We start from the raw sequence: 27930 nt of genomic DNA, 5'->3' as shown, positions 1-27930 counted from the left end.
TGCACCCACCCCGCTCTGCCTTCTGCTTTAAGTCTTTGGTAACAAAATGATGGGTGAGTAGGAAGCAGTCCCACAAATACCCAGTTCTTAATGTGTCAATGCCACCACCACCCACAGCAGGGCAACGAAGTTGGGGAGACTCTGTATATTCATCATTAAATGCCTGTGGCAGGAAAAGAGGCTTTATTTTCCACCAAAGGAACGAGTCCACCTTAGAGTAATTTTTACTTGAAAAGACATTTTACATATATTGGTAACAGTGGAGATATATAACACAAACTTTTTTTGCATGTTTTTTATTGTTTGGAACACTACAGGAACCCAAATTTCACATTTACAGTTAAAGTTCTAAGTACTTCATCACAAAGGAAATTAGTCAAGCACTCTGAAAGTGTTTTCACTCTTATTATGGTGTACAGGGAGATATTAGAATAAGTTTACTCACTTTATCAGTCATTGTTTGCATCACTGTTGTTTTTATATCATGTTTTTGTTTTCATATAATCTTTCTGTCATTTTTATATCATGCCACTGTTGTTATATCCTTTTGTTACTGATTATTTATGCAAAGAAGCAAAATCAGTTAAGGTTTATTTTTTAAAAACAATCTTTATTATTAGCATACCATAGAGCTCGGCTATTGGGTGAGTCACTCCATTCTTAGTTAGACATGCTCTAAGACACAGATGTTTTATGTTTTTAAACATATTTCCTTATTAATTTCGAAGAGGAAGAGAGGAGGAGAATCACTGATCACACCTCCTGCATGCACACTACTGGGGATACAGCCCCAAACCCAGACATGTGCCCTTGGCCGGAATCCAATCAGGGACCCTTTAGTTTGCAGACTGACGCTCAATCCACTGTTCCAAACTGGCTAGGGATAGATTTATTTTTTATTTTTAAAGAATAGTTTATTAATTTTTAGAGAGAGAGGGAGGGAGAGAAACATTGATGGAAGAGTGCCATATTGGCCAGTGACCTCCTGCACACCCACTTCTGTGGATCTAGCCCACAACATAGGCACATATCCCCACTGGCAATCAAATCCACAACCCTGTGCTTCACAAGAAGATGGACAAGTCCTGAGCCAAACCGGCCCTGGTGGTATATTCCATTTAGATCACAATGTGCTAATCTCGGTAAATTTAAACATTCATCAACTCAAAAACCCCAGACTATGCACTGAAATTTTGACAAAGGTAAATAACACTTATATACATACAAGGAATTATACAGAAATGTTTGTACTAGCTTTATTAGAAATGACCAAATATTTATTAAAGTGGGCAAACTGATGGTGATATATCAATGATAAGAATATCAGAAAAAACGATGAGTTACTAGTCTAACTTTAATAAAACTCCAAGTATTTATGAAACATAAACTAAAGCAGAAAAATAAAGTTCTCTATGAAAATGGAATGTAAATCCATGGACTAGGAAAGCTGTGAAGAACAGGGACAGATTAAAAGAGGTCATTATGCAATTACACAGAGACAGATATGGTCAGCATTATGACTATAATGATGGTTTCAGTTTCATGCACATGTCAAGATTTATGAAAACAGTATACTTAACACATGCAATGTACTCATTATAGTTATTAAAAATGGTTCAATAGTATTCTGGAAGAACAGGTTTGGCAACTCTATACTCAATACCAGTACTTATGACCTCTGGGTGAGTCTCATCTCAGTGACAGAAAATGTAATAAACAATGAAGAACTTTCACCCAAACCCACAAAAGCCACATTCCTAACTAAAGACAGCCATTTTCTCCATCTTTCTTTTTCTGTTATTGTGTACTCTATTTTTGATTAAATTATTATTTCAATCTTTAATTTCTCCATCTTTCTTTTGATGCCAGCGCAACAATGGCTCTGATGAGAACTCTGACAAACTACAGGAGCCACAAAACATCTTGATTATAATCAATGACAATGACTGCTCCACAGAAGATGCACATCCCTGGAGTCCCTCAGATCTGTGTACACACAGCTCTTGTGGTCTTTTCCTAAAATAATTCCTGGATGCACAGTTAGGTTAGGACTATTCCACCTAAAGGGGTGCAGTCTCATCCAACCACAATTAGGTCAGTGTTTCTGTAGTGAAAGGGTTTTCCCTGAATGCCATTGTCCTCAAACCAGTGACCATCACCCGTGATATTGTAGGCATTAGGGCACAGGGCCCCCTGCAAGACCTGGGCAAGAGATTCACCTCACACGTATTGGCATCGCTTGCAAACAGGAAAAAAAATTCATGCTCCCAGACATACCTGAGGTTGTCCCAGCTACCAGCTCTTTGGAGTGATCTCTGTGTCTAAAAGCACCCATCTTTACATGAGAAGTAGAGTGTACACAGTGTTTCCTAGGAAGATATGGGCAGTAATGTAAATTTGCAAAAAACTGATGAGCTAATTTCTGAACCATACGGTTCCCCCAAGGGAAAAATGTTTGAGACCCCATAAAAGTGTTTCACCTCAACACGCTTGGAAAGCCCTGATCTCCGTATAAACTAACCGATAGAGTAAATAGAACACCCCAGATTAAAGAAGTCTTAAGAAAAAGCCTTCATTATTTTACAAACCAAAGAGACATGAGACTGGTAGTTCTTCCATTGGTGACTTAGGCACACAATAAACTCATCATTAGCATCTACGGAAAGTGTGTTGCTGAAAATGGCAGTTCTTCTGCAACATTATGTTTACTGGGGCCAACAGTAATGAGTCCTATGTGGCAACACAAGACAGGGAAACAAATAAGAACCAAGGGCTCAGGTATTCCTCATTTTCGCTGACAAATCAGACAACAGACATAGCTTCCCTGGCACAGGAGGATGGTGACTGATGCCATCTGTAGAGACCTTATAGGTGGTTCAGGTGAAATACCTTCAGCAACAGAAATGTGCAGTAACATAGATCTGGCAGGACATCTCTGTATGTTAGAACATGCAACATAATTACATAGTGCTCCAACATAAATACACACACATAGAACAGCCAAAACACTTATGGGAACTTTACAAAAGATAGGTGATTAAATGTATAGGATATAATTCAGAAAAATGAGGATTAACAAATTTTCTTGTACTATTGTTAACTTCTAACTAAGAAACTACATTTCCTACACATCTAAGAAATTTCTCACATTTGTAGTCTAGTGGAGAGCAAATTTAGAAATTTGGCTGAGAGATACCTCATATTAATTGCACTCATAAGGGCTTTCTCCATTGTGAACTCTCCGATGATATAGGAGACCACTTCTACCTTTATAAGATTTCCCACATTCAGTGCATTTATAAGACTTTTCTCTTGTATGAACTCTCTTATGTTGATGAAGGATGTTCTTAGAGGTAAAAGATTTCCCACATTCAATACATTGATAAGGCTTTTCTCCAGTGTGAACTCTCTGATGATATTGGAGACCATTGATACTTTTAAAACATTTCCCACATTCACTGCATTTATAAGGCTTTTCTCCCGTATGAACTCTCTGATGATAACGAAGTGCGTTGCTCCGTGCAAAAGATTTTCCACATTCACTGCACATATAAGGCTTTTCTCCAGTGTGAACACGCTGATGACAATAAAGGTCACTACTAGTGGTATAAGATTTTCCACATTCACTGCATTTATAAGGCTTTTCTCCCGTATGAACTCTCTGATGTTGATGAAAGTCAGCCTTAGCGATAAAAGATTTTCCACACTCACTGCACTGATAAGGCTTTTCTCCAGAATGAACTCTCTGATGATACTGGAGACCACTGCTATATGTAAAGGATTTTCCACATTCACTACATTTATAAGGCTTTTCTCCAGTGTGAACTCTCTGATGACTACGAAGCTGGGTGTTAGTGGTAAAAGATTTTCTACATTCACTGCATTGATAAGGCCTCTCTCCAGTGTGCACTCTCTGATGACAACAAAGATTAGTGCTAGTGGTATAAGCTTTCCCACATTCAATACATTTATAAGGCTTTTCTCCTGTATGAACTGTCTGATGATAACGAAGGTTAGATTTCAGGGTAAAAGATTTCCCACATTCACTGCATTTATAAGGCTTTTCTCCTCTATGAACTCTCCGATGATAACGAAGGGCCTCGCTCCGTGCAAAAGATTTTCCACATTCACTGCATTTAAAAGGCTTTTCTCCTGTATGAACCCTCTGATGATAACAGAGGCCATTGCTCCGTGCAAAAGTTTTCCCACATTCACTACATTCATAAGGCTTTTCTCCAGTGTGACCTCTCTGTTGATAATGAAAGCTAGAACATTTGGTAAAAAATTTTCCACATTCAGAGGACCCAAAACCCCAACTTCCAAGATGGACACCTTTTTCCTGAATAACAGTGTGGGTGCAACTAATGTCTCCCTTACATTCTTTTCTATTGTAATATTTTTTTCTCCTTTGAAACGTCATCCCACACGTGGAAACTGCAGTTGGACTGTCCCTGGTCTGAATAGCCTTTAGGTGCAGAGGTCCTGATTCCATAAAGATACCCTGCCCAACCTCCCCGCATGTGAAATGATTCTGGGACACATTGAAATTGCAGCTATTTGCAAGTGAGATCCTCTCCACACCTCTAATGAAAGTCTTCTCTGTCACATGCTGCTGTTGAAATTTTGCACAGAAATAAAATCGTTTATCACACGACCCACACCTCAATAGTATCGGTCTGCGTTGTGTTCCCTGCAGCTCCATCACCTGGAAAATGTTCTCCAAGACGAGCCCACAACTCTCACAGGGGTGGCTCTTGCGGGATGACAAGGCTAACTTGGGATTCCTTGCCTGTGACACTCTTACTGAAACCTTCTGTTCAGTCTTTGCCTCCATAATTTCTGTTCCACAGCAGCAACCTGTTCAAAAGGAAACGTAGGTAAAGTGCATGTTGACCTGATAGAAACATATCTTCACCACAATTGTTTATGTCACAACTAGGCATGATTCCATACAATGATTTTCAAGATAAGTTAGCTACTCAGGAAATGGCTGTTATATATAACATGGCTCAAAAGGTCATTGGATGATCAAAATCTCACCAAGGGAGAACAGAAGCATAGGCTGCCACAAAAAGAAGAGAGGCTGTGTCTGCTCGCTATTACTCTACAAATGGCTTCCTTTAGGACCTTTCATGTTGGCAATGTGAGTCTGTGTGAAATACTTTCAATGTGCTCAAACCCATAAAATATCAATCATAGGAAAGTGTGTGATGTTCAGCGTCAATATAATACGTGTGCACTCTAAAGCTCTGCAGGCATGCAACAACACTGGAGTGCAGTAAAGCCGAGACGTGTGATAGAGGTAGAGGTGCAAAGTTTACAGAGGTCCAGGTTATCCATGGGCTGGGAATCCAAGTAGAAGGATCACTATTAAAACTGAGTCATAGGCAAAGTTTCAACCTTAAGCAAGAAGAAGTAGAATTGGGTGAGGAGTGGGCAATGGTAACAAAACATTTTTGTTGTTGAACAAAATGGCTTCCTAGTTATGAACGTAAAAGAGCCCAGGCATGAAAACCGCCCACACAGCCCTTCACCAAGGCAAGACTGCCTCTGGGTCTACCCTGTCATTGATAAAGTCATGTTTCTCCTGTGATGCACAAAAGAATTTGCCTCTTAAATCCAAGTTGAGCCACAGCATGAGATAAATATTGCAAATCTTAAAAGAAAAACGAAAACGAGGTATGGTCAGCACTGTGGTAGAACAACAAAGCACAAATGAGATCACAGGAAAAAGACCTATGTGAGTGACATCAGCAAGATGGCAGAATCAGAGACAGAGAATCTTTCCCCATCCCAGAGTAAGTAGACAGCTAACCATGAAAAAAAATCCCACAGGGAATGGGGAAAAGAGTACCATGAAGACAAACAGTAATACAGAATACCAAATAAGGACAACTGCATAGAAAGGGTGACAGGAAACTGGGGGAGCAAACACATTTGAAGATATCTAAGTTCAAAAAAACGGTTAATAACTAACTAAGTAAGGAAATAAGTAAATAAAGGAAGGAAGAAAGCAAGGGTCAGCCTTAGCTGGTTTGCTCAGTGGATAGAGTGTCAGCGTGCGGACTGAAAGGTCCAAGGTTCTATTCCACTCAAGGGCACATGCCGTTTTTTTGTGGGTTCAGTTCCTGTAGGGGGCATGCAGGAGGGAGCTGATCAGTGACACTTTGTCATCATTAATGTTTCTCTCTCTCTCCCCCCTGCTTCCTCTCAGAAATTAATAAAAGTGTATTTTTTTAAAAAGAGGGTCAGCCCTAGCCAGTTGGGCTTAGTGGATTGAGCATCTGCTTGTGAACTGAAGAGTCCCAGGTTCGATTCAGGTCAAGGGCACATGACCGGGTTGCAGGCTCGGTTCCAGCTGGGGGGGAGCATGCACAAGGCAGCCAATTAATGATTCTCTCTCATCACTGATGTTTCTATCTCTCTCTCCCTCTTTCTTGCTGTCTGAAATCAATAAAAATATACTGTAAATAAAAATTAAAACGAGAGATTTGCTCCTTAGATCACTGCTTTCTGCCGGTGAACGCTGCGGAGTAAGCGTCGTCGGAATTTCCCCTGTTGCAGTCATCATGTCTAAGTCTGAGTCTCCCAAAGAGCCGGAGCAGCTGGGGAAGCTCTCTATCTGAGGTTTGAGCTTTGAAAGAGCCGATGAGAATCTGAGGAGCCATTTTGAACAATGGGGAATGCTCACGGACCGTGTGGTGATGACAGATCCAAACACCAAGCGCTCCAGAGGCATTGGGTTTGTCACCTATGCCACTGAGGAGGAGACGGATGCAGCCATGAACGCAAGGCCACACAAGGTGGACGGAAGCGTGGTGGAACCAAAGAGGGCTGTCTCGAGAGAAGATTCTCAAAGACCTGGTGCCCACTTAACTGTGAAAATGATTTTTGTCGGTCGTATTAAATAAGACACTGAAGAACATCATCTAAGAAATTATTTTGAACAGTATGAAAAAATAGAAGTGATTGAAATCATGACTGACCGAGGCAGTGGCAAAAAGAAAGGCAATGCTTCTATAACCTTTGACGACCATGACTCTGTATACAAGATTGTCATTCAGAAATACCATACTGTGAATGGCCACAACTGTGAAGTAAGGAAAGTTCTATCTAAGCAAGAGATGGCTAGTGCTTCGTCCAGCCAAAGAGGTCGAAGTGGTTCTGGAAACTTCGGAGGTGATCGTGGAGGTGGTTTTGGTGGAAACGACAACTTTGGTCGTGGAGGAAACTTCAGTGGTCGAGGTGGCTTTGGTGGCACCTGTGGTGGCGGTGGATATGGTGGCAGTGGGGATGGCTATAATGGATTTGGTAATGATGGTGGTTATGGAGGAGGCGGCCTGGTTACTTGCCGGGAGCCGGTCCATGCTTGCTGTTTCAAGGGACTTGGCATATATGGCATACTGTTCTTAATATGTTTGCTCACCTTCTTGGCACTATGTGTTTTAACCAAGGTTTCTGAGAAAGGTTGTTTCCCCAGGTAGGGATTTTCCCCTGAAGTTAGGGAGGGAATAAAACCTCTTAACTAACTGCCAGGCGGGTAATTAATCACTTTAACTACGAACAATCATGCTTAAGCTACATAATCTTTACTCCCTGGAATGGAGATAAGAAACGCCCTAACCTTTGGAATAGAGATTGATAGGATTGGAATCACCTGGTATAAATACAGATGTAACAAGACAGAACTTAGAAGACAGAACCAAGAGAGACAGAACCTAGGCACAGAACCTACACAGAACGTCCTCTAGAGACAGAAGAACTTTCCTGGAGAGAACATGGCAAAAGATCCTGGACAGAAACTGGACTCAGAACCTAGAGACAGAACCTAGCGAGAGAACATGGCAAAAGATCCTGGACTGAACCTGACTACAGAAATTGGCAAGAGAACCTGACTAGAACCTGGTGACTGAACCTGGCTGGAGAACCTGGACAGAACCTGGCTGGAGAACCTAGCGAGGGAACATGGCTACAGAACCTGGCTGGAGAACCTGGAGAACCTGGCTGGAGAACCTAGCAAGAGAACACGGACAAAGAACCTGGTTGGAGATCCTGACCAGAACTTCGCTGGAGATCCTGAACAGAACTTGGCTGGAGATCCTGGCTAAAGATCCTGGCTAGGCTGCTGATCAACTGAACACTGTCTTGGTGTCATTCCTTCTTCGCCGACTCCATCCACACCTTTGGGGACCCCTGGACCTGCTGCGGTTGGACCCCGGCAGTTACTCTGGAGGAAGCAGAGGCTATGGAAGTGGTGGACAGGGTTATGGAAACCAGGGCAGTGGCTATGGCGGGAGTGGCAGCTATGACAGCTATAACAACGGAGGAGGCGGAGGCGGCTTTGGCGGTGGTAGTGGAAGCAATTTTGGAGGTGGTGGGAGCTACAATGATTTTGGCAATTACAACCATCCATCTTCAAATGTTGGGCCTATGAAAGGAGGGAACTTTGGAGGCAGAAGCTCTGGCCCTTATGGTGGTGGAGGTCAATACTCTGCCAAACCACAAAACCAAGGTGGCTATGGCGGTTCCAGCAGCAGCAGTAGCTATGGCAGTGGCAGAAGGTTTTAATTACTGGCAGGAAACAGAGCTTAGCAGGAGAGGAGAGCCAGAGAAGTGACAGGGAAGCTACAGGTTTCAACAGATGTGTGAACTCAGCCAAGCACAGTGGTGGCAGGGCCTAGCTGCTACAAAGAAGACATGTGTTAGACAATACTCATATGAATGGGCAAAAAAACTCCAGGACTGTATTTGTGACTAATTGTGTAACAGGTTATTTTAGTTTCTGTTTTGTGGAAAGTGTAAAGCATTCCAATCAAGGGTTTTAATGTAATTTTTTTTTTTTTTTTTGCACCCTTGCTGTTGAGTGCTAAATGTGATACTCTGATCCTGACGCTGAATAAATGTCTTTTAATAAAATAAATAAATAAATAAAATAAAAATAAAGGGTCAGGGATACCACTATCAGCCACGATACTTCTGTTCTCATTGATCCCAGTGGCCTGTTTTCAAAAAAAAACAGAAAGTTTTGTTTCCAAAAACCACACAATGCCCTGGCCAGTGTGATTCAGTGGGTTGGAGCAGCATCCTGTGTCTTGAAGGGTTGAGGGTTCTATTCCCGGTTAGGGCACATGTGGGTTCCGTACCCGGTTTTCAACTGTGCACATGGCAGCCAATTGATGTTTCTCCCTCATCTCTCTCCCCCCATTTCCCTTCCTCTCTATGTAAAAGGAATAATAAAGAAAGACATAAGAATTTCAGGGTAGCCAAAAACAAGAGATCTCAAAAAGTCTAGAGGCAAAGTAAATAACAGGAAAATGTACCAAAGCGTATGTATAACATTCAGAAAATGTAGCCCTAACTGGTTTGGTTCAGTGGATAGAGCATTGGCTTGAGGACTGAAGGGTCCCAGGTTCAATTCCGTTCAAGGGCGTGTACCGTGGTGGCGGGCACATCCCCAGTAGGGAGTGTGCAGGAGGCAGCTCAATCAATGTTTCTCTATCATCAATGTTTCTCTCTATGCCTCTCTCTCCCTTCCTTTGTGTAAAAATCAATAAAATATATTTAAAAAAGAAAATGTAATTCTAAGGAGAAATTTTAAGAGAGATAAATGCCTACATTGTCACAAAAGATCTCAAAGAACCTAACACGGCACCTCAGGAAACTAGAAACACAACAGGAAAATAAACCAAAGGTTTCAAAGGAAAGAAACTATAAATATTAGAACAAACATAAATAAAAGAGAGACAAGACAAAAGAAAGGAATACCTAAAAGGTATATTTAAAAAAAAAAAGATATTAAAATGTGCAAGTTATTAGCTACACTAAAGCAAAAACAAACAGAAACCAAGCCTCAAATAAGTAAAAAAAGAAATGACACCTGTCACTATGAACCTAATGCATCATATGAGATGTTGATGTTAGGAGATGACATGACCCTCCAAAGAGAAATTTCTCGAGATCCCACTATGAGCTCCTGAAATTAATAAACAAGCTCAGAATCCTGTCCAGGTGGCTGAGTCGTTGAGAGTGTGGACCTGATGCCCCAGGATGGTGGGTTTGATCCCCCATCAGGGCACATGTAGGGGACAACCAATGAATGCCCAGATGGGTACAACAGCACATCAACGCCTCACTCTCTTTGTTTCTCTCTCTCCATTTCTGACTCTAAAATCAATAAATAAATGCTGCCCGGTATGTCTCACTGATTGAGCATTGACTCATGAACTAGGACGGGGGGGGGGGGGGGGGGGGAACCCTTGGCATGTGTGCCAAACATGGCACGCCAGTAACTTTAGCTGGCACGCAAAACCCTCTCTTATCATCTTGCATTTACAATTTTTGTGAACATTTGAATGATTTAAATGTTAAATTACAAGGAACTGGCAAGATACTTGAAGTTATGTTTGGTTACATAAAGGCTTTTGAAAAGAAACTGGAAGTTTTAAAAAGGGATGTGGATGTTGAGAAATTTAGTTATTTCCAAAACCTCAAGAGGCACATCAAAGGCCTCCCAAAAGATGACAGAACGGACTGTCAAAGCCTTCAAAAGCTGTTTTTAAACATCATTGAGTCAACTATTGAGCAGTTCCTCTCAAGAATTGCGAAATTCAGAGAACTGGAAGAGACAGCAAAATTCATGAGGTTTCCCGACAGCATGAAACTGGAGGAACTAAACGTACAAATGTTTTCATAGATAGACATGGCTGACTTTGAAATGCAGTTGACTGAATTTCAGAGTACATCAATTTGGAAGCAGAAATTTATTGACCTTAGAGTTAGTTGACTTGGAAAACATTGAAAAAAGCAATTAGAGACAGGAGTACCAGAGAGAAGTGTCAAAAATGAACTATTGAGGACTTGGAATGCCATTCCAGAAAATTTTTTCTCTTTAGAAAACTTTGCAACAGTGGTACTCTCCATGTTTTCATTCACATACGCTTGTGAATCTTTGTTCTCAGTGATGCATTTTGTTAAGTTTCATAATAGGAGTAGCCTGATGGATGAAAGTAGTAGCTCGTGCATATCTCTGAAGGTCACAAAATATAAACCTGATGTAAAATCTCTGTCTTCAGTGATGCAGCAGCAATAGTACCACTGATAATATCAAACGGAGTCGTAACGTTTTCTGTCGGACTATCAGTGTACATGTATACATTAAAAAATAAATGTATTTTTCATCATCATATTCTGTGTTTTTGGTGCTCAAATGAATTTTCTTATTACTTCAAGATTCTTCACATACGTACACCTTAAGAGATATCAAGTAGGTGTAACATGTTCTCAAAAAATTACGGTTGGCACACAGAAGAATTTTGACTCAGAGATTTTGCTGGTTTTGGCACGCACTCACAAAAAGATTGCCCGCCCCTGAACTAGGAGATCACAATTGGATTCTTTGTTAGGACACCTGCACTGGTTTCGAGCTCAGTCACCAGTGGGGGGTCGTGCAAGAGCCAGCTGATCAATGCCTCTCTCATCATTGATGTTTTTCTCTCTCTCTCCTCTTCCTCTAGGAAATAAAAAATACATATATTTGCACATCAAATCGATGTACATAGTCTCATGTGGTCCTTCCGTAAAATCTAGACTCCAGGGATTGCTTCTTTTCTTTGGGCCTATTCTGAGTAACTGCAGTGCTTTCTTAGGGAAATGACAGGGCAAAGCTATTTTTCTTTTGGCTTTGGGCTGTATTGGAGCACTAAATCTTTATTCTAAAGAAATAAATGGAAACTTTTCTCTAATTTTTTTAAATGAGAATTTTCATTTACATCTATATTAAAATCTTAATGAGAAAAATAAAAAAAATAGGAATAATAATTTAAAGAATAAATAAATATACCTGGTCACCGTGCTTCACTGATGACAGTACTGCCTTGTAAAATTGAGGGGTAAGGATTGATTCCCAGTCAAATGTAGATACCTGGGTTGCAGGTCTGATCCCCACTCACAGTAGAGGCAACATGTGGGAGGCAGCCAATCGATGTTTCTCTTTCTCTCTCTCTGTCTCCCACTCTCTCTCTCTAAAAAAACAATCAGTGGAAAAAATATCCTCACTATTCGGGTGAAGATAAAAGAAGAATAAAGAATTAAAATCAGAAAAGTTACAGGATGCAAAATAAACATGCGACCATTAGTTCCATTTCTACAACCTAATAATAAATTCTTTGATGGAAAAATGAAGAATGTAATCAAATTTACTAAAGAATCAAAAACAGCCCTAATCGGTTTGGCTCAGTGGATAGAGCATCGGTCTGCGGACTAATTGTCCCAGGTTCCATTCCGGTCAAGGGCATGTACCTTGGATGTGGGCACATCCCCAGCAGGGGGTGTGCAAGAGGCAGCTGATTGATGTTTCTCTCTCATCAATGTTTCTATGTCTCTATCCCTCTCCCTTCCTCTCTGTAAAAGATCAATACAATATATTTTTTAAAAAAATAAAAATAAAAAAGAATCAAAAACAATAAAACCCAAAGGAATAAATTCAACCAAAATGTGAAATATCTGTACAGGGACTACTATAAGACAGTGATGAAAGGAATGAAAGAAAACCCAAGTCAGTTGAAAGACAAGCTGTGTTCATGGATCAGAAAATGAAATATGGTGAAGATAGCTATAGTACACAGGGCAAACTACACATTAAATGCAATCCCAATCAGTCCAATGGTACTTTACAAAGAAATGAACAGAAAATCTGGAAATGGAATCAAAAGACCTCCATTAACAAAAGCAATCTTTTTAAAAAAATACATTTTATTGATTTTTTACAGAGAGGAAGAGAAAGGGATAGAGAATTAGAAAAATCCATAGGAGAGAAATATCCATCAGCTGCCTCCTGCACACTCCATACTGGGTTTCTGCCCGCAACCAAGGTACATGCTCTTGACAAGAATCGAAGCTATGCCCCTTGAATCCACCAGCCGGGCCTCTATCCACTGAGGAAAACGGGCTAGGGCAGTGGTCGGCAAACTGCGGCTCGCGAGCCACATGCGGCTCTTTGGCCCCCTGAGTGTGGCTCTTCCACAAAATACTGGCTTCTGTGCATGGACCATGAAGTTTCAATTGCACTGTACATGCGCACCTGCACGGGGTATTTTGTGAAAGATCCGCACTAAAGGGGCCAAAGAGCCGCATGTGGCTCGCGAGCGGCAGTTTGCCGACCACTGGGCTAGGATAACAAAAGATATCTTGAGCAAGAAGAAAGCTGGTGGCATCACACTTCCTGACTTCAATTTATTACAAAGAGGAAGCAAGCAAACTGTGTTTCTGGAGAAACACAGACACATATCAACAGAACAGAACAGCAAACAAAAAAAAAAACTCAGGCACATACTTTTAAGAAATCTTTGACAAAGCTGCATGCTACAGAAGAAGGGAAAGGCAGTTTCTTCAGTGAATGGTGCTGGTATAAACGGATATTCACATGTAAAACAACAAAACTGGACAGCACTGATAAAATATAAGCCAACCTGTATGGCAGAATTATATGTGAGCCCCAAAACTTAAAACTCCTCAGGACAATATAGAGAAAAAGTTCTAGAGGTTTGTTTTGAACAGGATTTTCTGAATGCGACACCAACCACCGCACAAAATAGAAAACATAAACAGTCCACAGTGCAACAAATGAAGAAAATAGCATCTTCACTGAACAACAGCAATAAACAACATGAAATAAAAGGCAATCTAGAGAACAGAAGAAAATACTTTCAAGCCATATGAAGGAATCTCTTGGAGATATTGTGGATTTGGCTATGATCAGCACAATAAAGCGAATATTGCGATATAGACAGAAATTCACAAAAAGAGTTGCAGTTCCCCGGGAATAATGAAGGTATCATAACACTATACTGCAGGCTAATAACAATGCAATGACTCTGCCTCAAAAGCAAAGTCTACATAACTTCATTAAAAATACTTTATTGCTAAGTACTAGTACCAAGCATCTGAGCTTGCTAGAAACAGGGAGGCATTAGACCTGCTGAAACCAGGGTTGCCAAAACAAAACATGGAATTGGTAGAAAAGCAGGTGTGGGGAGCCATATCTGCAAAGCACAATTAAGCACATGAAAAATTATGTGTTCCTGTATGTCAAGAGCAATTAATATATAAAATATATAAGGTATGCCAAAGATTATTCAACCAAAAGATACAGTTAATAAACAGGATAAGGATTTAGAGAAGAAATACGTACAAATGACCAACAGGAATATAGAAAATGCTTTCCTCAGTGATCAAGGTAGAATCCCTTAGGCTTCCTGTAACACTACCAACCACAAGTCCTTCCCTGTGAGTTTAGTGCAGCGGGGAGTATTGGGACTTCAGGAATAGAAGGGAGCAGTGGAAACAGACCAACCCTCCCCAGGACAGCAACTACCCAGCAAACTGGAAAAATCAAGCAGTACCACAGTCTACCTGGGAGGAGAGAGCACACCCTGGGGGATGGGACCTATGAATAGAAAAGCCAAGCCCAGGTCACTGGTGAGAGTGAGGCTCTTACCCAGGGAGGATATAAGTTCAAAGTTCTCCAGCATCACATTCAGGTACAGCTGTCTCTGACCCTCATCAAGGAGGCTCCATTCCTCCCTGGAGAAGTACAGGGCAATGTCCTCAAAGGTCACGCCAACCTGTCAGAATTGAAACAATTGAAACCAGAGCTGCCTTTCTGAGGACCATTAATCCTACTCCTTTACACACCTTCCCCACCCTCACCTCCTCCAGGGCACCCGGTTAGTGTGGACTCCAGACCCTAATGCCAGTGCAGGCTGCTCTCTCATCACAGTCCCATTACTCACTGTGATTGCTGTTAGCAGAGCAGCTGGGTTGGGTGGGAAGGTTTAAGGGAGGGGAAAGTACGGAAGGGGAGGGGAGATGAGGAATGGCATTCATGGTCTGGGAAATGCCTGCAGGGCCCCAGCTTTCCTGCCAAGCAACACCACTGCAGTCTCCTAGATCCTGCCTCCAACACAAAGCCAAGCGTGGGTTTATGCTTCGCATTTAAATCCCCACACCAGGTCCGGGACCATCAGCTCACACCTCCTTCAGATGTGCCCACCACTGGGTAATGTTTATCCCCTCCCCATGTTCAGACCCCAGGTTCACTCCCTCAGCTCTGCCCCCTTCCCGCTCCAATGCCACTGGATCTCGCTGGACTCACCCATGAACTTGGCATATGGCGTGTAGAGAGCTTGTAGTCCAGCCGCATCCAGGACCACCCCAGGCCCCTGATGGACCCACATCTGGGAAAGCCCCGAATGAGTCTGTGCCGTCCTCCCTGCAGCCTCTGCTCTTTCCGTCAATACTCACAGCCACATCCTCAGGGACCTTCAGATGCAAGTCACCCCCGTCCTCTCTGCCCTGCACCTGCTGTGTCCTCAGAAGCCACCACACTCCTCTCTCCCCTCCACCTTCCTCACGGTCCTCCACGCGGGACTGAGCTGCAGGACGGGACAGGCGCCCTCCCCAGGCTGTGGTGTCTGTGTGAGGAGGCGGTGAGGGCCTGGGGGACTCAACTCACCTCAGCCCGTCTCCTCAGCGGGGGCGCCGCCATTGCCCTCTGTGGGCTGAGCCGGGCGGGAGTAGAAGCCGCTGCAGGAATGGCGGTTCTAGTCTCGGCCCTGGTGTGGTTCCGGCGGTGACTCCGAGCTTCAATCCCAACTGTGAGCACCACTGGAGGCTCCGACCATGGGCTGTGAGGCGGGGAGCAATACTCCCCGGCCTTCTCCACGGGACTGTGCGACCAGGAAAACCTAAGGGACTGAGAAGCCTGAAAAGGCAAAACCTCGCCAGGAGAACTATAGTCCCGCCCTTCAGAAGCGGCCAAAGGCAAATGCCTTCTCTGAGCCTCCATTGGCTCAGCCTGGTGGCTTTCCATGCGTGGCCTTCTGGGTAATGTAGTTTTCCCGCTCCAAATTCAGGATCCGGTATTTCTCAGTTGACCAAAGAACTGGATTTAAGGACAAACAGCCCCAAATACACCAAGTATAACTAAGGTTTCTCTAGCGCCTTCAGGGGAGGTGATGTCTGGGGCAGGTTTCTTTTTCAGGCATCTGCGTGGCAGGTTTTGCATATCTTTCTTTTTTTTTTTTTTATTGCTTAAAGTATTACAAAGGGTATTACATATGTATCCATTCATATCTTTCTTAAGGACCTGCTCTTTCTGAATGGCAAGGCACTGTTTGTTCACTCATGACTTTTGGCATGTCTCCTGCAGCTCATTTGTAGCAGGGGGAGGTGCCTCAAGTCTCTAAATTGATCTAACCTGCCTCCATTGAATCCATTATACAAAGTTCATGTCACAAAACAGACACTCATCTTTAAGAGCATCTGCTTCTGATGCCACCGGAAGTGTCAGCTCTGCCTGGGCTGCAGTGTGGATAAGATGTCCAAGAGACATGTGAAAAAATGCTCAAAGTGACTGATCCTCAGAGATGCAAATTAAAGCAACAATTAAGTGTCACCTCACCACTGTCAGAATGGCTGCCATCAGCAAATAAACAAAGCACAAGTGCTGGGGAGGATGTGGAAAAAAGGGAACCCAGATCACTGCTGGTGGGAATGCAAACTGCTACAGCCATTATGGACATCAGTTGGGAGTTTTTGCAAAATATTTAGTATGGAACCGCCATTTGATCCAGTGATTCTACTTCTAGGAATATATCCTAAGAAACCTGAAACAATCAAGTAGACAGTATGCACCCCTCTGTTCATAGAAGCACAATTTACAATCGGAAAGGTCTGGAAACTGCCTAGGTACCCATCAGTAGATGAGTGGATAAAAAACTGGTATATTTACACCATGGAATACTGTGCAGCAATAAAAAAAAGAAAAAAAGAATCTCCTACCCTGTCACACAGTATGGAGGGACCTGGAGAGCATCAAGCTACGTGAAATCAGTCGGTCAGAGAGGACAGCATAACTTGATCGCACTCACATTTGGAATCTAATGAACAAAAACCTGATGGAGTGGATTCAGAGACATGGAAGCATGGATATTACTGCAGAATCTCAGAAGAAAAGTGGGGCTAGGGTAAAAAGAAACATCCACAGGTAAGGATTGAAAACATGCACACACACAATGAAAACAAATTCACCTGCACCTTGAGCATTTTCAGCGATCCAGGGGGGCGGTGATGGCCACAGGTTCATTCGTTTTAACTTTTTTTGTATTACCTGCCTATTCTGAGTTCAATAAATAGTTTCATAATTTCAAACTTCAATGTTTCTAATTTACACCTTTCTTTACTATATTTTACGAAAAAGGTAGAAACATTAATACATATATCTTTGTTTAATTGCTATTAAAATTTTAAACAAATTAATTTCCAGGGGGCGCTGAGTAATATTTTTTCTGGAAAGGGGGGGGTAGGCCTAATAAGTTTGGGAACCACTGTCCCATATGAACACTTTGATGATAATGAAGGCCAGTTCTCCTGGTAAAAGATTTTCCACATTCACTGCATGTGTAAGGCTTTTCTCCCGTATGAACTCTCCGATGAACACCAAGGGCATCGCTCCGTGCAAAAGATTTTCCACATTCACTGCATTTATAAGGCTTTTCTCCAGTGTGAACTCTCTGATGACGTTGAAGGTCACTACTACTGGTGAAAGATTTTCCACATTGACTGCATTTATAAGGCTTTTCTGCTGTATGAACTCTCTGATGTTGATGAACATCGGTCTTAGCGATAAAAGATTTTCCACATTCACTGCATTGATAAGGCTTTTCTCCCGTGTGACCTCCCTGTTGATTATGAAAGCTAGAAAATTTGGTAAAATATTTTCCACATTCAGAGCACATACAACACCCACTTCCAAGATGGACACCTTTTTCTTGAATAAATGTGTGGGTGCAACTAATGTCTGTCTTACATTCTTTTCTACTGTAAGAATTTTTTCTCCTTTGAAACGTCATCCCACATGTCGAAATTGCATTTGGACTGTCCCTGGTCTGAGGAGCCTTTCGGTGGAGATGTCCTGACCCTGTAAGGACACCCTGCCCAACCTCCGCGCATGTGAAACGATTCTGGGACACATTGAAATTGCAGCTGTTTGCAATTGAGATCCTGTCCACACCTCTAATGAAAGTCTTCTCTCTCACATGTTCCTGGTGAAATTTTGCAGGGAAATAAAACCACTTTGCACACGCCCCACACTTCAACAGCATCTGTCTGTGTTGTGTTTCCTGCAGTTCCATCACGTGGAAAATGTTTCCCAAGATGAGCCCACAACTCTCACAGGGGTGGCTCCTGTGGGATGACAAGGCTACCTTGGGATTCCTTGCCTGTGACAATCTTACAGAATCCTTCTGTTCAGTCGTTGCCTCCACATTCTCTTCTCCACAGCAGCAACCTAAAGAAAAGAAACACAGGTGAAGTGCATGTTAACCTGACAAAAACAGAATATCTTCACCACAGATGTTTATGTGTGATGACAGGACATGATCCCATACACTGATTTTCAAGACAAGTGAGTCAGACTCTCAGGAAATGGCTGTTATATATAACAGGGCCCAAAAGGTCGCTGGATGAGGAAAATCTCACCAAGGGAGGACATAAGCATAGGCAGGCACAAAAAGAAGAGAGGCAGGGTCTGCTCGTTATTACTCCACAAATGGCTTCCTTTAGGACCTTTCATGTTGATGATGTGAGTCTGTGTAGAATAATTCCAATGTGTTCAAACCCATACAATATCATTAATATTAGAGCACGTGATGTTCAACGTCGATGTTCAACGTGTGCACGCTAAGGCCTGCAGGCATGGAACAACATTGGAGTTAGAACAATTTAACACATTGTTTGCGGGTAGTTTTTATCGCGCGCTAACAGGTGGCGTGGGCCATTTTTGCTAATTTTTTGTGCAAATGGCAACGTTCAGTAAAATTATGATAACTTCAGTTTTACATATTTTTTTTCAATGAAACGTTTTGTATTTACTATAAAATGTATACTGAATTATTTTTCTTAAATTTTAAACAGACAAATACTGGAAAACTCACTGGAAATTGAAATAAATGTAATAAAATATGTAAAAATTCCGATTTATTGAAAATATTTTGAAAAGAAGGACAAAACGTATAAATATGTTTCCCACATACAATGTGTTAAGTGCAGGAAAGCGAGATGTATGAAAGAGGTAGAGGTGCAAAATTTAAAGTCATCCATGGGCTGGGAATCCGAGGAGAATGATCACTATTAAAACTGAGACGTAGGCAGAGTCAACATTAAGCGAGAAGTAGAATTGGGTGAGGAGTCGGTAATGGTAACAAAACATTGATGAACAAAATGGCTTCCTAGTTATGAATGTAATAAAGCCCACGCGTTAAAAGCGCCCCCTCAGCCCTTCACCAAGGCAAGACTGCCTCTGGGTCTACCCTGTCATTGACAAAGTCATGTTTCTTCCGTGATGCACAAAGGATTCTGCCTCTTCAATCTCAGTTGAGCCACTGCGTGGGATAAATGATGCAAATCTTTTTTAAAAATATATATTTTTATTGTTTTTTTACAGAGAGGAAGGGAGAGGTATAGAGAGTTAGAAACATCGATGAGAGAGAAACATCAATCAGCTGCCTCCTACACACCTCCTACTGGGGATGTGCCCACAACCAAGGTACATGCCCTTGACCGGAATCGAACCTGGGACCCTTGAGTCCGCAGGCCGACGCTCTATCCACTGAGCCAAACTGGTTAGGGCAATGATGCAAATCTTAAAAGGAAAACTTATAAGATGGATGGTCAGCACTGTGGTAGAACAACAAAGCACAAATGAGGTCACAGGCAAAAGACCTATGAGAGTAACATAAGTAAGATGGGCAGAATCAGGGATAGAGAATCATTCCCCATCCCAGAGTAAGTAGACAGCTATCCATGAGAAAAACACCCCTATAGGAAATGGGAATAAGAGTACCATAAAGAAAAATAGTAACGCCGAAACCGGTTTGGCTCAGTGGATAGAGCGTCAGCCTGCGGACTGAAAGGTCCCAGGTTCGATTCCGGTCAAGGGCATGTACCTGGGTTGCGGGCACATCCCCAGTAGGAGATGTGCAGGAGGCAGCTAATCGATGTTTCTCTCTCATCGATGTTTCTAACTCTCTATCTCTCTCCCTTCCTCTCTGTAAAAAATCAATAAAATATATTAAAAAAGAAAAGAAAAGAAAACTAGTAACACTGAATACCAAGTAAGGACAACTGCAAAGAAAGGATGACAGGAAACTGGGTGAGCAAACACATTTGAAGATACCTAACGTCAAAAACAAGGGTTAATAAAAAAAATAAAATAAAATAAAGCAAGGGTCAGCCCTACCTGGGTCGATCAGTGGATAGAGTGTCAGCCTGCGGACTGAAAGGTCCTAGGTTCTATTCTAGTCAAGGGCATATGCCCCGTTTGTTGTAGGTTCAGTCCCAAGTTGGGGGCATGTAGGAAGCACCTCATCAGTGATACTCTCTCTCTCCCCTTTTCTCTCATAAATCAATAAAAATGTATTTTTAAAAAAGGGTCTTGCCAAAACCGGTTTGGCTCAGGGGATAGAGCGTCGGCCTGCGGACTGAAAGGTCCCAGGTTCGATTCCGGTCAAGGGCATGTACCTTGGTTGCAGGCACATCCCCAGTGGGGAGTGTGCAGGAGGCAGCTGGTCGATGTTTCTCTCTCATCGATGTTTCTAACTCTCTATCTCTCTCCTTTCCTCTCTGTAAAAACTCAATAAAATATATTTAAAAACAAAAAACAAAAAAGGGTCTGCCCTAGCTGGATTGGCTCAGTGGATAGAGCATGGGCTTGTGGACTGAAGGATCCAAGGTAAGATTCTGGTCAAGAGCACATGACCAGATTGCGGGTTTAGTCCCCACTGGGGGGCGCGCAGGAGACAGCCAATCAATGATTCTCTCTCATCATGGATGTTTCTATCACTCTCTCCCTCTCTGTTCCTCTCTGAAATCAATAAATATATATTTAATAAAAATACAGGGTCAGGACCTCTCCTGGGCGCCCGCACTGCTGCCCGCAGCTGCCACCTGCTGGAGGGCTGGCCGCCCTGGGTGGCGCCCTGCTTCCCTGAGCTCGGGCGGCGGGCCCCCGGGGGTGGCAGCCGCCCAGCCGCAGCCCCTCAGAGCAGAGCCCCCTCCTCGCTGCTTCAGCGACAGCTCAGGTTCCCTCACCCCACCCGGGCACCGGCCTCCTCATCTGACTCCTGCCCCACCGCTGCTGCTGCCACGGTCACACAGCGACCCAGGCATCGCCTCCTCTAGCAACACCGGGCTCTGCTCTGAAACCTGCCTCGTCCATCTAGCCCGCTGCCCTTCCCCCAAGTTGCTACGTGCTCATTCAGCCGGGAAAGGGTGCCCTGTTCCCACCTACCAGAAGGTCCCCTTGCCCTGGGGCCCTACACCTGCCCATTCCCTGGGGGACCTGAAGGGCAGCTGGCTAGATGGAAGAGGCCGGGGGTCACTCGTTTCCTCCAGATGTCCAGGAAGACCCCGGACCCCAGTGGGAATGGAGCCCATGGGCATAAGCAGGTGCTCCATGGGCATAAGCAGGTGCCCCAGAGGCAGTGGGGACGGCCAGGCCGAGAGAGTCTCCATCTTAGAAGCTGCGGGGATCTGAGCTCCGGCTCCTCCCTGTGGCGCCCCCCTGTCTGGCCGCAGGCTTGAGCGGGGTACTCGCCCCCACAGCCTCAGCCTCAATGGGGGCACCGGGGAGACAGGGCTCTGACGTGGGCTTCTTGCTACATTGAACAGATCCAGGTGAATGCTGGGGCTATAGGCCCCAGCTGGTTGGGACCAGCAGCCTCCAGCATTCCCTTGCACTGGCTGACAGAAAAGAAACTCGCTGTCTACCCACTGTTATTCCTTTCTCTCGTACCTCTGGGGCCCCTGCTGCTTGCCTCTGCTCCTCTGGCCTGGGAGAGCTCCTGTCCTGTACTGCATGGGTATTCAGGCTGTGGGGCAGATACCCTGCTTACAGCACTGGAAGGAGAAAATAATCAAGTCCTGCCCCAGCCCCTAGTCCCCAGCATGAGAGTAACTCTCTCTGATTTGTCAGGGGCACTATGGCCAGGGCAAGGCATGCCCAGGGTGTTGAAGCATAAGGGGTGTGTGCCTATACAACTGGGTGGTAAAGCATGAAGAGTCATAAAAACCTGGGTGGCCTCCCAGCTCTGCCCCCTCTAGCTGCATGACCTTGAGCAACTTATTTAATCTCAGTTTCCTGACCTGTAAAACACTGCGAGAGCAAATGTTTGTAAAATCCTTAACACACTGTGAGCCTTCAATACATTTCAATTTCCCCCTTCAAAAAATAAAAATAAAAAATAAAGGGTCAGCATTACCACTATCAGCCACGGTATTTCTGTTCTCATTGATCCTACTGGCCTGTTATCCAAAAGACTGGAAAATTTTGTTTTTAAAAACCACATTCGGGGAAGGTTGGGGGGCAGGAGGTAGGGGGGTAAGAGATCAATCAAAGGACTTGTATGCATTAAAAAAAAACAAAAAACAAAAAACACAGAATGCCCTGGCCAGTGTGACTCAGTTCATTGGAGCATCGTCTAGTGTATTGAAGGGTGCAGGGTTTGATTCCCATTGGGGCACATATAAGAATGTGGGTTCCATATCTGGTTTGCGTGTGTGCAGAAGGCAGCCCATTGATGTTTCTTTTCTCTTCTCTCTTCTCTCTCTCTCTCTCTCTCTCTCTCTCTCTCTCTCTCTCTCTCTCTCTCTCTATTTCTTCTCCTCTGTATGTAAAAAGAATAATAAATACATAAGAATTTCAGGGTAGCCAAAAACAGAAGTGATCTCAAAAAACTCTAGAGACAAAGTAAATAACAAAGCAACCTACCAAAGCTTATGCATAACATTCAGAAAATGTAATTCTAAGGGGAAATGTTATAGAGATAAACGCCTACATTGTCACAAAAGATCTCAAAGAACCTAACATGGCACCTCAGGAAACTAGAAGCACAACAGGAAAGTAAACCAAAGGTTTCAAAGGAAAGAAACCATACATATTAGAACAAACATAAATAAAAGGGAGACAAGACAAAAATACCTAAAAGGTATATTTTAAAAATATATTAAAATGTGCAAGCCTTTAGCTACATTAAAGCAAAAACAAAAAAAAACAAACAAAAACAAAGCCTCAAATAAGTTAAAAAAGAAATGAAAGAGCCCTAAATGGTGGTTTGGATCAGTGTGTAGAGCATCGGCCTATAGACTGAAGGGTCCCAGGTCTGATTCCAGTCAAGGGCATGTACCTTGGTTGTGGGCACATCCCCAGTAGGGGGTGTGCAGAAGGCAGCTGATGGGTGTTTCTCTCTCATCGATGTTTCAAACTCTCTATCCCTCTCCCTTCCTCTCTGTAAAAAATCAATAAAATATATTTTTTAAAAAAAGAAATGAAAGATAAGACATTACACCTGTCACTATGAACCTAATGCATCATAAGAGATGTTGATGTTAGCAGATGACATGACCCTCCATAGCGAAATTTGTCAAGATCCCACTATGAGCGTCTGAAATTAATAAACAAATTCAGAATCCTGTCCAGGTGGCTCAGTTGTGGTGAGTGTGTGGTCCTGATGCACCAAGGCAGTGGCTTTGATCCCCCATCAGGGCACATGTAGGTGAAAGCCAATAAATGCTTAGATGGGTACAACAGCACATCAATGTTTCCCTCTCTTTCTCTATCTACCTTCCTGTCTCTAAAATCAATAAATAAATGCTGCCAGGTATGTCTCACTGGTTGAGCATTGACTCATGAACTAGGAGGGCACAATTCAATTCCTTTTTAGGACACTTGCACTGGTTGCGAGCTCAATGACCAGTGAGGGTCCTGCAGGAGGCAGCTGATCAATAACTCTCTCTCATCACTGATGTTTCTATCTCTCATCTTCCTCTTGGAAACAAGAAATACATATATTTAAATAAATAATTTAAAGAATAACTAACTTGCCCTAACTGTTGTAGCTCAGTGGATAGAGTGTCGGCCTGCAGACTCAAGGGTCCCAGGTTCGATTCTGGTCAAGGGCATGTACCTTGGTTGCGGGCACATCCCCAGCAGGGAGTGTGCAGGAGGCAGCTGATTGATGTTTCTCTCTCATTGATGTTTCTGACTCTGTCTCCCTCTCCCTTCCTCTCTGTAAAAAATCAATAAAATATATTAAAAAAAAAAAAAAAAAGAATAACCAAATATCCCTAGCCACTATGGCTCACTGATGAGAGTGCTAGGTTGTGTCCTGGAGGGCCAGGGTTCGATTCTCAGTCAAGGGCAGGTACCTGGGTTGCAGGTCCGATCCTCCCTTTCACTATGGGCACATGTGGGAGGCAACCAATCAATGTTGCTCTCTCTCTCTCTGTCTCCCACTCTCTCTCTAAAAAACAGTCAATGGGAAAAATATCCTTGCTATTCGGGTGAAGATAAAAGAAGAATAAAGAATTAAATTCAGAAAAGTTACAGGATGCAAAATAAATGTATAAACATTAGTTCCACTTCTACACACTAGCAATAAATTCTTTGATTAAAAACATGAAGAGGGTAACGAAATTTAAAATAGCATCAAAAACAATAAAATCCGCAGGAATAAATTCAACCAAAAAGTGAAACATCTGTACAGTGAGTACTATAAGACAGAGATGAAAGGAATGGAAGGAAACACAAATCAGTTGAAAGACAACCTGTGTTCATAGATTTAGAAATGAAATATGGTGGAGACAGCTATAGTACACAAGGCAAACTACAGATTAAATGCAATCCCAATAACTCCAATGGTACTTTACAAAGAAATGAATAGAGAATCTTCCAATGGAATCAAAAGACCGCCATTAACAAAAACAATCTTGAGCGAGAACAAAGCTGGTGGCATCACACTTCCTGACTTCAATTTATTACAAAGAGAAAGCAAGCAAACAGTGTGTTGCTGGAGAAACACAGACACATACATCAACAGAACAGAACAGAACAGAAAACAGAGAAATAAACCCAGGCACATACTTTTAAGTAATCTTTGTCAAAGCTGCAAGACACAGAAAAAAGGAAAGATAGTTCCTTCAATGAATGGTGCAGGCATATATCGACATTCACATGTAAAACCACAAAACTGGACACCACTGATAAAATTTAGCTCCACCTGCAGGACAGAATTGAATGTCAGCGCTAAAATTTTAAATTCCTCTGGACAACCAAGACAAAAAGTTTTGGAGATTTGTTTGGGACAGGATTTTCTGAATGTGACACCAACCACCAGAAAAAGTAGAAAAAATAAACAGTGCAAATTGGAACAAATAAAGAAAAAGAATCTTCTTCACAGCACAGCAGTAAACAAAACTAAATGAAGGGCAATCTAGAGAACAGGAGAAAATACTAGCAAATCATATGAAGGAATTGCTTGGAGACATTGTGGATTCACTTCTGATCAGCACAATAAAGAGAATACTGCAATATAGACAGAAATTCACACAAATTGTTGGAGTTCCCAGTGAATAATAAAGGTCTATTAATACTATACTGCAGAATAATAACAATGCAATGACGCTATTTCAAAAGCAAACTCTATATAACTTCATTAAAAATACTTTATTGCTAAGCACTAGTACCAAGCATCTGCGCTGGATAGAAACATGGGGGGGACTAGACCTGCTGAACGCAGGGTTGCCAAAAACAAAACATAGAATTTGTAGAAAAGCAGGTGTGGGGAGTAATATCTGCAAGCACAATTAAGCACATGCAAAAATATGTGTTCCTGTATGTCATAAGCAATTAATATATAAAATATACAAGGTATTCCAAAGACTCTTCAACCAAAAGATACAGTTAATAAACAGGATAAGGATTTAAAGGCAGTTCTTAAAAAAATACGTACAAATGAACAACAGGAATATAGAAAATGCTTTCCTCACTGATCAAGTTGGAATCCCTTAGGCTTCCTGCAGCACTACCAACCACAAATCCTTCCTTGTGAATGTAGTGCAGGGGGGAGTATAGGGACTTCAGGAACAGAAGGGAGCAGCGGAAAGAGACCAACCCTCCCCAGGACAGCAACTACCCAGGAAACTGGAAAATCAAGCAGTACCACAGTCTACATGGGAGGACAGAGCACACCCTGGGGGATGGGCCCAGGGAAATCGCAAAGCCAAGTCCAGGTCACTGGTGAGAGTGAGGGTCTTACCCAGGGAGGATGTAAGTTCAAAGTTCTCCAGCATCACATTCAGGTACAGCTGTCTCTGACCCTCATCAAGGAGGCTCCATTCCTCCCTGGAGAAGTACAGGGCAATGTCCTCAAAGGTGACCCCAACCTGTCAGAATGGAGACAATTAAAACCAGAGCTGCCTTTCTGAGAACCAGTAACTCTACTCCTTACACACACACACACACACACACCCCGCCCCCTGCCACCTCCTCCAGGGCACCCGGTTAGTGTGGACACCAGGCCCTAATGCCAGTGCAGGCTGCTCTCTCATCACAGTCCCATTACTCACTGCATGGCCCTCAGCAGAGCAGCTGGGTTGGGTGGGAAGGATTGGGGGAGGGGAGGGTAGAGGGCAATAACATTTAAGGTCTGGGCGATGCGTGGGTTTATGCTTTGCCTTTAAGTCCCCACACCCAGGTCCCAGGGACCATCAGCTCACACCTCCTCCAGATGTGCACACCACTGGGTAATGTTTACCCCCTTCCCAGGTTCAGACCCCAGGTTCACTCCCTCAGCTCTGCCCCCTTCCTGCTCCAATGCCACCTGATCGCGCTGGACTCACGCATGAACTTGGCATATGGCGTGTAGAGAACTTGTCTCCCAGCCGGAACCAGGACCACCCCAGGCCCCTGATGGACCCCACAGCCGGGAAAGCCCCGAATGGGGCTGTGCCGTCCTCCTTGCAGCCTCTGATCTTTCCATCAATACTCACAGCCACATCCTCAGGGACCTTCAGATGCCTGGTCACCCCCGTCCTCTCTCCCCTCCACCTTCCTCACGGTCCTCCACGCGGAACTGAGCTGCAGGACGGGACAGGCGCCCTCCCCAGGCTGTGGTGTCTGTGTGAGGAGGCGGTGAGGGCCTGGGGGACTCAACTCACCTCAGCCCGTCTCCTCAGCAGGGGCGCCGCCATTGCCCTCTGTGCGCTGAGCGGGGCGGGAGGGACCGGAGTAGAAGCCGCTGCAGGAATGGCGGTCCCTGTCCCGGCCCTGGCGGCGGTTGGGGCGGTGACTCGGAGCTTCAATCCCACGTGTGAGCTGTGAGCACCACTGGAGGCTCCGACCACGGGCTGTGAGGCGGGAACACCACTCTCCAGCCTTCTCCCCGGGACTGTGCGACCAGGAAATCCTAACCCACTGAGAAGCCTGAAAAGGCAAAACCTCGCCAGGAGAACTATAGTCCCGCCCTTCAGAAGCGGCCAAAGGGAAATGCCTTCTCTGAGCTCCCATTGGCTCAGCCTGGTGGCATTCCATCCGTAGCCTTGTGGGTAATGTAGTTTTCCCGCTCCAAATTCAGGATCCGGTATTTCTCAGTTGACCAAAGGACTGGCTTTAGGGGCAAACAGCCCCAAATACACCAAGTATAACTAAGGTTTCTCTAGCGCCTTCAGGGGAGGTGATGTCTGAGGCAAGTTTCTTTTTCAGGCGCCTGCGTGGCAGGTTTTGCATATCTTTCTTAAGGACCTGCTCTTTCTGAATGGCAAGGCACTGTTTGTTCATTCATGACTTTTGGCATGTGTCTCCTGCAGCTCATTTGTAGCACGGGAGGTGCCTCTAGTCTCTAAATTGATCTAACCTGCCTCCATTGAATCCATTATACAAAGTTCATGTCACAAAACAGACACTCATCTTTAAGAGCATCTGCTTCTGATGCCACCGGAAGTGTCAGCTCTGCCTGGGCTGCAGTGTGGATAAGATGTCCAAGAGACGTGAAAAAATGCTCAAAGTGACTGATCCTCAGAGATGCAAATTAAAGCAAA

General features: G+C 43.6%; 2 protein-coding genes and 1 pseudogene across 6 annotated transcripts in view; 2 read left to right on the top strand and 1 right to left on the bottom strand.

The window, feature by feature from the left end:
• The window catches only part of LOC132216086 (zinc finger protein 883-like), a 681654-nt gene that overhangs the window by 197549 nt on the left and 456175 nt on the right, over positions 1-27930 (top strand). The gene's annotated exons all lie outside the window — the stretch shown is intronic.
• The window catches only part of LOC132216082 (zinc finger protein 883-like), a 157609-nt gene that overhangs the window by 93758 nt on the left and 35921 nt on the right, over positions 1-27930 (bottom strand). For 2 of the 5 annotated variants that reach the window (XR_009448698.1, XM_059665142.1), the window contains exon 1: positions 15512-15757. Coding sequence is in view for 4 of the 5 variants with exons in the window: in XM_059665142.1 (XP_059521125.1) it covers positions 15512-15544 (33 nt within the window). In the remaining variant the exon portion in view is untranslated. Of the gene's footprint in view, positions 1-589; positions 4858-14494; positions 14622-15511; positions 15987-18194; positions 18347-27930 lie in introns of those variants that run through there. The other 3 variants (XM_059665144.1, XM_059665146.1, XM_059665145.1) reach the window with 3 other exon arrangements.
• Positions 6570-8913, top strand: LOC132216158 (heterogeneous nuclear ribonucleoprotein A1-like; annotated as a pseudogene).

This window comes from Myotis daubentonii, chromosome 15 (genome assembly GCF_963259705.1).
Source record: "Myotis daubentonii chromosome 15, mMyoDau2.1, whole genome shotgun sequence".
NCBI classification, from domain to species: domain Eukaryota; kingdom Metazoa; phylum Chordata; class Mammalia; order Chiroptera; family Vespertilionidae; genus Myotis; species Myotis daubentonii.
The sequence above is the reverse complement of the archived record's forward strand: the minus strand, read 5'-3'. Positions and strand labels throughout refer to the sequence as shown.